The sequence below is a fragment of the Opisthorchis viverrini genome (genome assembly GCF_000715545.1).
Source record: "Opisthorchis viverrini unplaced genomic scaffold opera_v5_281, whole genome shotgun sequence".
Taxonomy (NCBI): domain Eukaryota; kingdom Metazoa; phylum Platyhelminthes; class Trematoda; order Opisthorchiida; family Opisthorchiidae; genus Opisthorchis; species Opisthorchis viverrini.
Window position 1 is genome coordinate 466,594 of NW_008751935.1, and position 12,703 is coordinate 479,296.

The 12,703-nt window shown below is 41.1% G+C and overlaps 2 protein-coding genes across 2 annotated transcripts; both read left to right on the forward strand.

The window, feature by feature from the left end:
• Positions 1 to 209: 209 nt before the first annotated feature.
• On the forward strand, positions 210 to 2,883 carry T265_09448 (hypothetical protein; the record flags this gene model as incomplete). Its single annotated transcript, XM_009175515.1, has 4 exons — positions 210 to 394; positions 518 to 625; positions 709 to 949; positions 2,710 to 2,883. 4 exons carry the CDS (start codon positions 210 to 212, stop codon positions 2,881 to 2,883), a joined length of 708 nt encoding a protein of 235 aa, XP_009173779.1.
• A 2,743-nt stretch (positions 2,884 to 5,626) lies between these two features.
• On the forward strand, positions 5,627 to 12,681 carry T265_09449 (hypothetical protein; the record flags this gene model as incomplete). The annotated part of the gene is made up of 7 exons (XM_009175516.1): positions 5,627 to 5,841; positions 10,209 to 10,298; positions 10,632 to 10,809; positions 10,904 to 10,920; positions 11,088 to 11,328; positions 12,056 to 12,187; positions 12,604 to 12,681. 7 exons carry the CDS (start codon positions 5,627 to 5,629, stop codon positions 12,679 to 12,681), a joined length of 951 nt encoding a protein of 316 aa, XP_009173780.1.
• Positions 12,682 to 12,703: the final 22 nt, after the last annotated feature.

The window sequence follows — 12,703 nt, forward strand, 5'->3', positions numbered from 1 at the left end:
CAATTTGGGTACCATCGGATCGCGTGGATAAAAGTCTTTGGGTTGGAAAGAACTTGTTGAACCTAGCGACGGCAACTTCACTCCGTGTCAGCGGAGAACTTTTCTATCAGTTATACGTAAGTGGAGACGTGGGTGGACTAAAGGCAACAGTCAATATGGACGTGAGTATAAATGCCGCGATTAATTGTGGAGAATTCTAGTTCGGAGGAATGCTTATCGAAAACGTTCCTTTCGGAATGGTTGTGGGCGGTGCAAAGGAAGTATATGATAGCTCGTTTGACGGAATTATCGGATTAGGACGTCGCGCGATGTGCCCTGAACATACCGAACCTGTTTTCCATTTTTTCTCCCAAAAAGGAATAATGAGCCGGCAATTTGGATTCGAATTTAAGGAGTAAGTTAATGGCGTGCTGATTTTATTTCCGTTTATGATAATCGCTATCATGTCATTCAGCAGAGCAGTATGATTGGAAATTTGATTTCGGTGGAAATCACATTCATCTTTGACGTTTTGCAGCGGCAGTGCATCGTTCATGATGGGTGACAATCTGGAGCAATTTCTATCCAGGGATATGACCTTCGTGAACGTTGTTGATGGGCCTTATTGGGAAACAAGTGTTGATTGGTGAGCAAAGACACTTTCCCACTGTTTTCTATAAATGAACAGCTGGTTGCAGTCTCGCTCACATCTGGTCCCCCTCTTTGCAGGATATTTGTTTTCAACACGGGGTTTAGCACTGGGGATCACAGAATGATGTTTGACACTGGTGCTGGCGGAATCAGTCTGCCGGGAGATATTCACATGGCTATGAACGAAATTCTTGGAATAAAAAAACAGCTGAACCGTGCATATGTGTTTGATTGTGAAAAGTTGTCTTCCCTGCCTCCCGTTGAATTCCAAATACAAAGAAAAACATTTAAAATTATGCCGAAGCAATACACAAAACAGGTGGGAATTTTCGATTGTTAAACGTTTTCGTGACCAAATATTTATCCTTATTATCATGACAAATGCGTTCTTTGAATTTCGAAGCGATGATCACTAGCAGTGTGCATGGTACTGTCAATAATTGTGAATTGAAAGCAAACGTTAAAAAAACGGCCAGGCCAAGCAGAAAGATTAAAGGGACTAAAGCATTGCTTTTGCAATAAAAATTAATATTTTTTCGTGTTGCCAACATGAAGCATCGCTTTTCTGCTACATTTTACTTTTCAACACACGTTTTCAAACTTTTGTATTTAAGCTTATATAAGTATATTTATAAGTACGATACAGCAACCCTTCTCTCCTGTTCGGCTTTAAGGTGTAAAAGGTACCTGGTTTCACACATACCAAATTTAAAGAACCGGGAAGGCCAAGCAGGAAGAATAACGAGACTGGAGCACTGCCTTTGCGATAGAAATAAACATTTCCGTGTTGCCAACATGAGACACCGGTTTTTCGCTACGTTTTACCTTTCAACTCAATTTTTCCAACTTTATGTTCTAATATATATGTAAGTATATTTGTAAGTACGATACAGCAACCCTTTTCTACTGTAGCGCTTTAAAGCGTAAAACGTACCTGAGTTTACGCAGAGGCTACTTCAGTCTTCCAGAAATGAGGGCATAATAATCCTGGTCGAAATAAAAAGGACCCAAACTGGACACAAATGCCCTGGAGGAGCACATCATTCGGTGGTACTAGAATCAATAGTCAGCTTGCAGATAATGTGGTAATCGCCATTTGTTCCTGTCCCGAAGGCACTATTAGCGCATCCGCATAAATCAGTTGCTCTGACATCACCGAATGGAATGCAGTCGTATGCTGAATTTGACCATGTTGGCACCAGATAATGATGAAGAATCTCTGATAAAAGTTGTTTTTCCTTCTGGTGCAAGCGACTTGTCTCTGAGCACGCCTTTGTGCGTTCCGGTTTACCAGTTCAAAATTAATCGACAATGCACGCGAGAAAGCAGAACAAATGTTATGTAGAACATTTCTGGGTTACAAACCATCCGGCCAGCAAGTCTGATCTGATCATAAACTTGTAAAGTGGTTGTTCATGACAAATTGCCCAACCTACGGTATACCTACGTAAATAGTGGCACGGATAGTTTTAATATCAGAGTAGTTCCGTACACAAAGGCGACTTAATTTTTCTATTCTCACCGCAGCAAAACATCCTACTATCAAGACAAGACGGGTGATATTTCGGTGTATTTTCCACCCAAATATTGTTATGCTATGGCTCCCTTGATCCACATATTTATTATCCAGAACCAACATGCCTGTGTACTTGTAAATCAACAAGTTTATTCAACCTCAGCATTTAAAATTATCGTTTAATTAAGATGAATTTCCAACAATCAGTGTACCCATCGACCAACGGATCTATTCATGTAAATGTCTATCTCACCTTATATCCACACATCTGTGTCGCTGTCTGTCTATCTCCATATATAAATATATATATATATATATGCTTGAAGATGTGAGCTTATGGGCGTAATTATTAGTAACTATGGGTTAAGTTCGTTCCTGTATATGTCATTAGTCCGTATAGAAGTTATATTTGTCACACAATAACTTATACATACATATATATTTATGTGCAGAACACAATACACTTGTCACATTGTCGTAGATACATCTGAATGTATGTATGCATTCTGTTGTCTCATGTTTCAAGATAACCTGTTCTTTCACTCAAACGTCTTTTCCGGCAGACGATCATCGATGGAGTTGCGACGTGCGCTACTCATTTTTACAACATAACCGCTAACAGCCTTGTGGGTATTGTGCTGGGAGTGTCATTTCTACATTCATTCCAACTAATATTCGACGACCAAATGAGTAGAGTTGGCTTTGCTGCCCGCGCTGGAAGGTCCTCCATTTCTTAAACAGGATGAAAAAGCAACACAACAGCCACGAGAGAAAACGACATCTCAGTACGATAAAGTGGTGAAAAGCACACATATTAGTTTTCATTTTGACTTGGACGGAGGCACTCACATTCAATATTAGTTTAATTTACTAGTGCAAGTAGCTATATGAAATGCCAGTTTGCAAGTGTCACGGTTTAAAGGACCCCAATTTTGTTAGATTACACCAAAACCGACTTGTTAAGATGCCTGTGATACAGGACATTTTTGTCCTGCATATGCATATGCTCTTTACATATGTGGGGATGTTCATGTAAAATGGGATGTTTAGTGTAAACACCAGCTAATTCGTTGCTTTTACTGGCGGATGTTAGCAAGAGCATCCCGAAACATCTACTGGCGAACATTCGTGGGCGTTCTCGTATGTTCTCAGGCAGCAGAGACGCGACCGCGTGTCCGAACCAGGGGGCCTTTCCTACGATCTTTTTGAAACTAAGATGCAGTCGCAGTCATAATACTAAGCACAGTAGCTGAAGTGGTACATCCGATATTTGTTCTAATTTCAACTTGTTATGAATGCAGTACCAAGTAAAACATAACGTGCAAAAGGGAGCCTATACATACCAGTTATCGAGAGTGATGAATTTTAAGTGTCGGTTTGTGCGCAGCTTGCCATTTTGGCACAACGACACAGCAAATAAATTTGGACGATTGTTCTCAATCGTCCAGTAAAAAGGTAATGGTCTCTAGTGTTGTAAACTGATGAGACGAGACGAGATTATTCCCAATACACCGTAGTACCATATGCGGCTTTAGCATGACCAACACCGGCATCACAAATCTGAACTCCGTGCCTGTGCGCGATAGATACTTTAATACTAGACTAAGTAATTCCGACGATTTTTAATAGCCATTTTTATACTTTATGAAGATATCTGTCCAGGCTCATTTATTCCTGTGGCGGAGGTTGATGAAGCCAAGGGTCGCATTCTGGGACACACGCGTACTTTCCAGGATGGTCGATACAATGTTCTGGACGAAGTACATCACGCCATCACAAGCGCGGTGGAGCATATTTTGATTCGGTTGCCAGGGCATGAGCAAATGCTTGGGTCTTTTAGTGCAAAAGCCTCGAATGGCACTCGAATGCCTTCATTTTAGAAGTAGGCAGCTGCGTGCAACCAACAGTATTGATTCTCCGGTCCCTTCAGATATAATATACCTTATTCAATCAGGGCACAAATCAGTATCTGTTACTCCGCAGATATTACGAATGCTTTTGCGGACCAAGCACATCCTGCTTACACATTGGGCATCCACGTTGGAAAGTGAAATTTCGTGGCTTGTTCCATAAAATCATGTAACCTAAATATGTATTGATCTGCACACAACATTTTCTGTTCGGATTCCGCCCCACAATGCCCAAGCAAGATCTGTCGAGATGCCGAGGTTGAAATAAAACGGGTCCGTTTTGTCACGTTATAAACACCCAGGCATTTTCCTCGTTTCTGACGATCGGACAATGCTTACCGGATTATTTTTCTAATTCAGGGCATTGCGGAACAAGGATACCAGTTTCCAGTTTATTTTGTGAGGATCAGTTATGGCGCACAAGTACTTTGGAATAAATTTCCAACGAGAATCAACAGGCATCACCACAACCGACAGCAATTTTCGAATACTTCAAACAACATCCCAAACACCGAAATTCCATGAGCATGAGAACTTTCGCAAACACAGACTCGTACAGATAAGTCTAAGGGTTAGAAACTAGTAAAATAAAGCACGTGATTTTTCAAATGTCAAATCAAGTTGGAAAATCGTGACGGGCCCTTTAAGCTGGCGGTTTTTGATCAATACTTTGTTGCGTTTCCGCAAACGCCTCGTAATACATAAGAACAGTTTCCAAAATACTCTCGCTAATAAAGTCCCCTGTGGTAATCAAGCACAGAATGGATGAAAGCGACCGTGCTACGGTACAAGATGTTTGAACACTTATGAAAAAATTTAATTAACCGCGTGTTCAGTAATCTCATGTGTCCTCAAATCGTTTGATGTTATTCAGTGTCGCTGAGGACCACCCATGAAATGGGCTGAATTCTTCTGATATCTGTCCTGATCTATCAGATCTTTTCAAAATCAAACATGCCCGAGTGCAAATTCGCTAAAATGCCGCAGAACAGCTTGGCCTCGAGATGAAGGACGGGTGGAACGGCAAGCCGGCTGTAAAAGTCAAAATGCAACCGGACTGTTTAGTTGGCCGATTAAATCGCGGTCAATTTTCTTTAGAATATTTAAACAACCAATCACTTTGGTTTGTGCCACGGTCGCATGTAACGTATCAAACCACAATGAAGTAGGACGAGCTATCTAAACTTATATATCAAACTTCAAGCTTAACAAAGCCAACACGGTTCGGGATCTTGGGTGGCTAATGCAGGGAATCATTCGATATACATTCTGTTGGATGCATGCTTTTAGGGCCGCTGTTTAGTTGAAACTGAAAGTGACAACGCTTTTCACTTCTTGGACGTTAAGCTAGTCAGAAATTTCCCGGATTCAGTTGAATATAGTTCAGTGGGATTGGATAGGGGTATGTGCTTGGTTGAAGTTGGTCAGGAGAGCATTCATTTCGGGACGGCTTAATACTACCATAAAAGTAGCATCTACGTACCATCGACAAACGTGCGTGCTCCTGATCTCCCCATTCAATTGAACAAGCCCCAGTTTGCCCATAAAATGTTACTCATTCAGGGACCAGATGGAGAACCCCTGGCGACTAAACGGGTTCAAATCAGAGGTTTGTCTACAGATGGCCCAAGTGGACGGGACGATACACAAACTTCCTGAGGTTTGCTCCAGTGAGGCAAAAACGAACCCTGATTCAAACTCTAACGAACCGAGCTCTGATGATGCACTGGGATCCGAGCTACAGCATTTTGCTAACGTGCTACGGGCCAATGGTTACCCGGAGAGGTTTATAACCAAGAAAATGTCCGACCACCCTATCAAAACGTCAATCGCGATCGCTGGAAAGAAGCCAATATATTTCGTTACCGTAAAAAGGCGTATAAAGGCTAATAGCCGCTTGTTTTAATCCTTAAAACTCACATTTCCGGCTGCAAAACTGCGGCCTTGGTTTGCAACAAACCCTTTGCTCAACTTAAACCTCAAAGACAGGATGGCAGTACTCACCCAGAATATGATTGTGTATTCTTCCTCATGCTGTTATTTGGCGACGTCTGTTAGACGCATGACACGTCAACTTACAGGGAGAATTCTCAAGCACCTCTCTTACCGGAATACCACTCACATCAACAGCTCAGCCAGGAGCTCAGCCGTATCCCAGCGACTGATACCGGGCACGTAGTCATAACAAATGAGCCATTTCAAATCATTTATTGCGTGCAAAATAGACTTCCAGTATCTACTCAACGGCCTAGCTTGACCGCAGCTGAGGTAGTCGCTTTAGACCTGCGAAACCCGGAACTGTGCTGTCAAAAACGTTTCGTACGAACGCTGAGTCTACCTGGGTCCTGTGACATGAATCAACCGGCCAAGTCACTCAACAGCCCTCTTCACTGTCTCACAGCATCTAACTAGATGCGACATTATGGGTGAAAAGCGCAGTCAACCAATCGTTCGTGCCTCCACGTTTTGCATTTCATTTGTATTTCATTTTTTGCTCTTATCTTAATCATTAATACTGAACTGATCAAGTGAACCCGAAAACATTGATGTTCGCCACCGTGTTATGTGCAAACCATGTTCAGGCAATTTTTGAGAAGTCATCAAATTGGAGCGTGCAAAACGGTATTTAAACATGAAAGAATCAAAATTATGGTAAACTAGATTATGGGTCCACATCTGCTTATGGTTCGTGCCCATTTTTACGTCTGTCAAAAGAAGCAAAATATACATCCAAAATGTGAACAAACTTATTCCAAACTTATCCTGAAAAATGTTGTTTGAATATTTCGTTTTGGATTGATTTTCCCAGCTTGGTATTTGATTATTTACGCCCTGGAGCAGTTGCGCTCAAAATTTGGAGGGGTTTGGGTCTTCCAATATTAGGGTTATGCAGATTGCTTAATATTGGTAGGTAATCCGTTCACCAAAGTTAGCAGAAATGAACCTGATTTTTCACCTCAGAACCTCATGAACTCACGCCAATAGTTTCGCGCTCATCAGGCATGTTAGTGTCAGATACACTAAAAAAACAGTTTGTTAGTGTTCGGTAAGTCCGTTTGAAACCAGCGAAAAAACTCCAATCACCATCTCATACGTTCAGATTGCTCTAAGAAGAGTGCATCCTTTAGGCGATAAAATGGAAGCCTTTGGAATACGAATCAAAAGCACCCTAGACAAAGCCGAAACATTTTTCATTACATAAATTCGCCGAGGACCGTGTGTCCCTTTCACCTCAACTTTCATCACGTTGCCTAAATTAAGTGATTAATGTTGATTGATTAATTGATTATTGATTAATACTGATTAATTGATTATCGATTAATAGTGAAAAGCAATTCCTTCACCAAAGTCAGCAGAAATGAACCTCATTTTTCACCTCAGAACCGAACAAAAAGCACCCTAGACAAAGCCGAAACATTTTTCTTTACAAAAATTTGCTTGTTTGTTATTTTGTGTGCCGAAGACTGTGGGTCCCTTTCACCTCATTTTTCATCGCGTTGTTCAAACGACCTACTCTTCGTACTTCAACCCAATAGGGTCATGTGCCATGCTTTTTAAATTGTGAAATATGACAGAATGTATATGTAAACCTATGTTGTGCGTCAAGGGAATCGTCTTGTCGTATGTGTGGTCTGACCTAGGGTATCCCCAATATGGAAGGGTACCAAACGCCACTAAAAACAATTTTTGCTGAAGATATTTGTGAATATATCTCAGAAACCTAACTAAAGAGCTAGGTTGGTAGAACAAGTTGACTGTTCAGACGGTGTGAGCACAACGGGAACTTATGGTCGAGACCATTGCACTCGAGCCCGGTATATTCTTAAACGCTACTGAATGAATATGACTACGCTCACAATATTAGACATCCAAAATGGGCGCATTTCAAATAGCCGTCCGCTTTTGCTTATTTGCGATCATTCGGACTAGGTAAACTTGCTGTTCTTATGAACTTACTTTATATTTTGTTTGAGGGAGATAGCGGAAAGAATAAACCATCACAGTTTGGCAGGCTGAATTGGATTAGGATCACTGAAATGTAAGATTTCAGAAGCAAAATTCCAGATTTTGAAAACTGTGAGAGCATCATAGTAGAGGCCTAATAACGGCATGATTTTTTCATTCATTAGATGCACACGAGGTTCGCTGTTGACCACATCAGGCTTGAGAATGTGGAAAACTTATAACTGCTCATTAGCTTCACGTGCATACTGCGAACTGGGCGACATAGTTGTGCTTGCATCAGTTCCACCATTCTAATTGAATTAAATCATTTTATGCCAAGGACAAACTGGTAGACTGGGCTTAGCCGTCGTGACTTCAATTGTGGTGTTGAACGTTTTCTTTAAATCTTTTTGTGTGTATCGCGTTCCTCGTTTTGGTGCCCATTCGTGGCCCAAGCCGTCTAACTTTCACATTTTGAGTCTCGTATTATTTTGTGATTTTATTTATGGCGCCACAATACTTAATGAGCGCCTACATAACGTAAAGATGCCAATGTGATTGTTGAAAAACATTCATAATTTCCATAACACTACCAACAACAATCTAATTTTGAAATCATCAAAATCTACACTTCGTACGTCAAATGAGCAGACTTTGACAGCGTTGAGTAATATGCAACCGACCAGCTCAAGTTTAGGTCCATTCAATCCACAGAAATATTTCCAAATTATGCGGATAGGTGTTGGGTCGATTAAGCAGCCACAGTTCTGATTGGTCCATGATTATGTGCCGCAAAAACCCCGAGGTCGTGTTCTGAAGACGATTAGGCGACTGTTACCTCGACGATTTTGCTAAACCTCCGGATATCCTTCTTTTAGCTTTTGCATCACCCAATTCACAATCTATGAATAAAACATGAAAAAGTTCAACTTATGCATTTACCAAAATAATTAACAACACTAGGCGCTCGACCATTTGAGACGAAAACGAGTTTTTTGTTAGATTACAAATACGATCCGCTTTTGTGTCTGCAAATCGGGTGTGAATTATAGAAAGGGTCTCAATTCATTGCTTGCATAAAGCCAATCTCTAAGTTGTCTGCCAGCAACTGTTTGGTACCCTTGGGAGCTCCGTATAGGCCTGAATGGACTAACAAATATCTTCTTGAAGATGGTTGACACGCGGCCTAGCCTTTCAAAGCGTCTAGTTTTGACCAGATTTAGGTCGATTTTAAATACGTCAAACCAATTTCCCAAGGGTAAGTGTCTGCGCTACAGTATTCCAGTTGTTGCTGCCATTCCCGTCAAAATTTGGTTAGATCCTGACCTGCAAACTTGAGCGAGGTTAAAAGATTAAAATATTAAAAGATTAAAAAACTAATGGTTGAAGCGATCGACGCCCGGTGACGAAAAAATTATATCACCGTGGTGGAGAAAAACTGTACGCACTCGGATTGTGACAAGCAAATCATCAAACGCGCATGAAATTAATTCACTGCACAATCTAGATTGGCACTGCGAAACTTTTTATATCCTAAAATGACTTTGCAATTTCAGGTAGAACAAACAAACCTGCAAAATAACGGCTCACATATATTGTATGCCTATGTATCATACATTGAACGCAGAATATTAGGTAGCGACTCATGCGTAGTTTCATGCCAGGCATTTGCCCAATATTTTTGTGCCAACATTGCAGCAACTGCAAGATTCTACAATCGATTGCGATTAATGATATTTCAGTTACGGTAAAAGTATCGACGTCCCAGGTCGTGAATGCCGTAAGCGTATTTATGTGCTCCTATTGGAAAGACCACTGTATTGCGCACCAGAAACGTATTGAAATCTTGGGACACATAGCAGGTTTGTGAACCTGGAACAATTAACATCTGAAGTCGCATACTTTGTGGAATGTATATTAGGACATCTAAACGGTATTTGGTTACACAGTTTTCGAGATATCTGGTCTATTCGTCATGCAAGAAAAAAATAGTTGTGACGATATACCAGTGCGATTTCTACATGGAAGGTGTTTGGGTCATCGTTTGATCCAATCCAATTTGAAACATAATCTAGTCCACGATACATATTGTAAGAAACGTTAAAAAAATCCAAAATGCGGGACGTTGTACTCGTGGATTTTATTCTAATCGCCCTGAATGTTTGCTTCCTGGAAACTGTCACTTCCTACCTGTGAGTGTTGCTCAGCACGTTAGACCTTTTTCGTAGATTTCCGGAAGCATTAGATGAACTCGAGCGAGATAAACGGAGTGTTCGAAATTCCACTGTATCCCTGGGGTGATGTAAATTTCCTATCGTTTGCACCATTTACATTATAAGTCGCAATATATATGCAACATCTCTATTGAGCAAACTGAGTTTCGAATGTTGCTCGATACTGGTTCACCATCGATTTGGGTACCTTCGGATCGGTTGGATAAAAGGCAATGGCGCGGCAAAAGTCTACTACATATTTCTCAGGTCACCTCATTGAAGGTAAGCGGAGAATTATTCGACGAGCTTTACGGAATCGGCGGTGTTAGTGGAAAAAAGGCAACAGCTGACATAAATGTGAGCTCTACATGTCACGACTGATTTCGAACGATTCTAGTTTGGCGGTACGCTTCTCAGAAACATATTTGTTGATCTGGTAATGGATGGTGCAGAGAAAATCTTTGCTAATCCGTTTGATGGAATCATCGGACTGGGACGACGGTTGATGTCTCCAGAACAAACACAACCTCTTCATTATACCGTGTCTCAGCAAGGACGAATGAGTCAAAAGTTTGGTTTCCCATTTCAGGAGCAGGTTAGGTATCTAGCTAAAATGTGTACGATTATTCATTTTTATTTTCATTAGACTGTCGCGCATCGCATTTCTCTCCCACTTTTTCCGGTCGCAGTGGTTCATTTTGGATGGGTGAAAACCAAACCAAATTTTGTCCAACTATGTGACCTGCGTAAACGTTATTGAAGGGCCATACTGGGAAACGCGGGTTAGTTGGTAAGCAAATAACCCTTATGATCGAGTCAGGTTAGCTGACCGGAATCTTGCTTCATTCTCCAATGTTCAATTCCATTTTGTAGGATATTCATCTTCAAAACGGGATTTAACGTGGAGAATCACAGAAGGATTTTTGATACTGGAACTCCTGAAATACATCTGCCTGGGGATATTCACATGGCGATAAGCGAAGTACTCGGGATCAGAAGACAAGTCGATCGAGTATACGTGTTCGAATGTGGAAGGCTGCCATTCCTGCCCCCGGTCACTTTCCAAATGGAGGGGAAGATGTTTCAAATTATGCCAAAACAATACACAAGTCTGGTAAGACATTATTTCTAACGAGCAATTTAGAAGAATAAGCATTGGCGTTTCACCTGAGAGTCTTTCAATGTAATATAGAGTTTGGCAAAAATCAATCTTTGAAACCTTACACAAACCGCCAAACAATCAGTTTTAATCTAGCAAATACGTCTTGCGTAATACTACCTCAGAACATGTCGAAGCGTTTACCTTACTTACAAATGTTGAATGTGGCGGCGAAGTTGGATGATAAGCTTTCTTCCCCTCGAGTTGAAGCATGAAAGCTCAAACGCACGCCAAGAATTTTTCGACAACGGAAAACTCTTCCATGGACGTCTACAGTGAATACAAATGCGAGAGGGAGGCAAACAGGCTTTCAGTTTGCACCCATTTAGAACCCATGTACGAGGTCCGCTTGAGTGCCTAGGACGAAACAGGTTTCGAATTTCAATCCCGCTCTATTTGGGTTGCTGCAGCACGAAGAGGGCGGCAAGGTCCAATTGGAAACACGATACTTATGCTTAATGCATGAACCCACTTAAAGAACTCATTATGTACAACGATAACCCTAGGACTACATCTTTCGGGAGCATTTGAAAGTCGAATGACGTTTTGTTTGTCCAGGATGAAACAAATAAAAAATTGCGCATTGAAACTTGAGCCATCGTTTGTTCGAAACATTCACGCTTACTGCTCATGATTTTCTACATCAGCCCTCTTCTTATACGATAAATATTTTATTCCACAGACTACCACCAATGGCGATATTACATGCAGAACCCTTTTTTACAATACGTCTGCCGACTGCCCTGTAGGACTTACCATGGGCATGTCCTTTCTACATTCGTTCCAAATGATCTTCGACGACAACGCTGGTAAAGTTGGTTTTGCAGCACGCAGCGATAAATCCTTTATTTTTGAAGCAAAGTAGAAAGAAACATAGCCACATCGGAGCAAGAATACAAATCTACACAAAATTACAAAAAATAATTGTGCATAGTCTTATCGTTTTCAGCATGGTTCACGGGGTCAAATGTGATATGAAATAAATATATATTCAAAACATTTGCAGTAGCCCAAAAAATAACGTTTGCAAAGAGCTGTCGTTAAGATCCTAGCCAGACAAACCAACCATGTTATTGACATGTTTCATTCATGACTGGAATTCTGGAGCTAATTTTGAGTTAAACCATTGTTCTAGAAATTATTCACATGCACTACGTCGACGATATCTTCGTCGTCATCACCAACGCCGAACAAAGCAATTCCTGAGGACTTCAGTTTCGCTCTTATTAGAGCTCACCAGTAGTGCATATCCAATGGCCGTGTCGGAATTTGAAACCCGGACATCCGACAGGCGAAGCGAGCATGTAATCACTACGTGTTTACACACTTG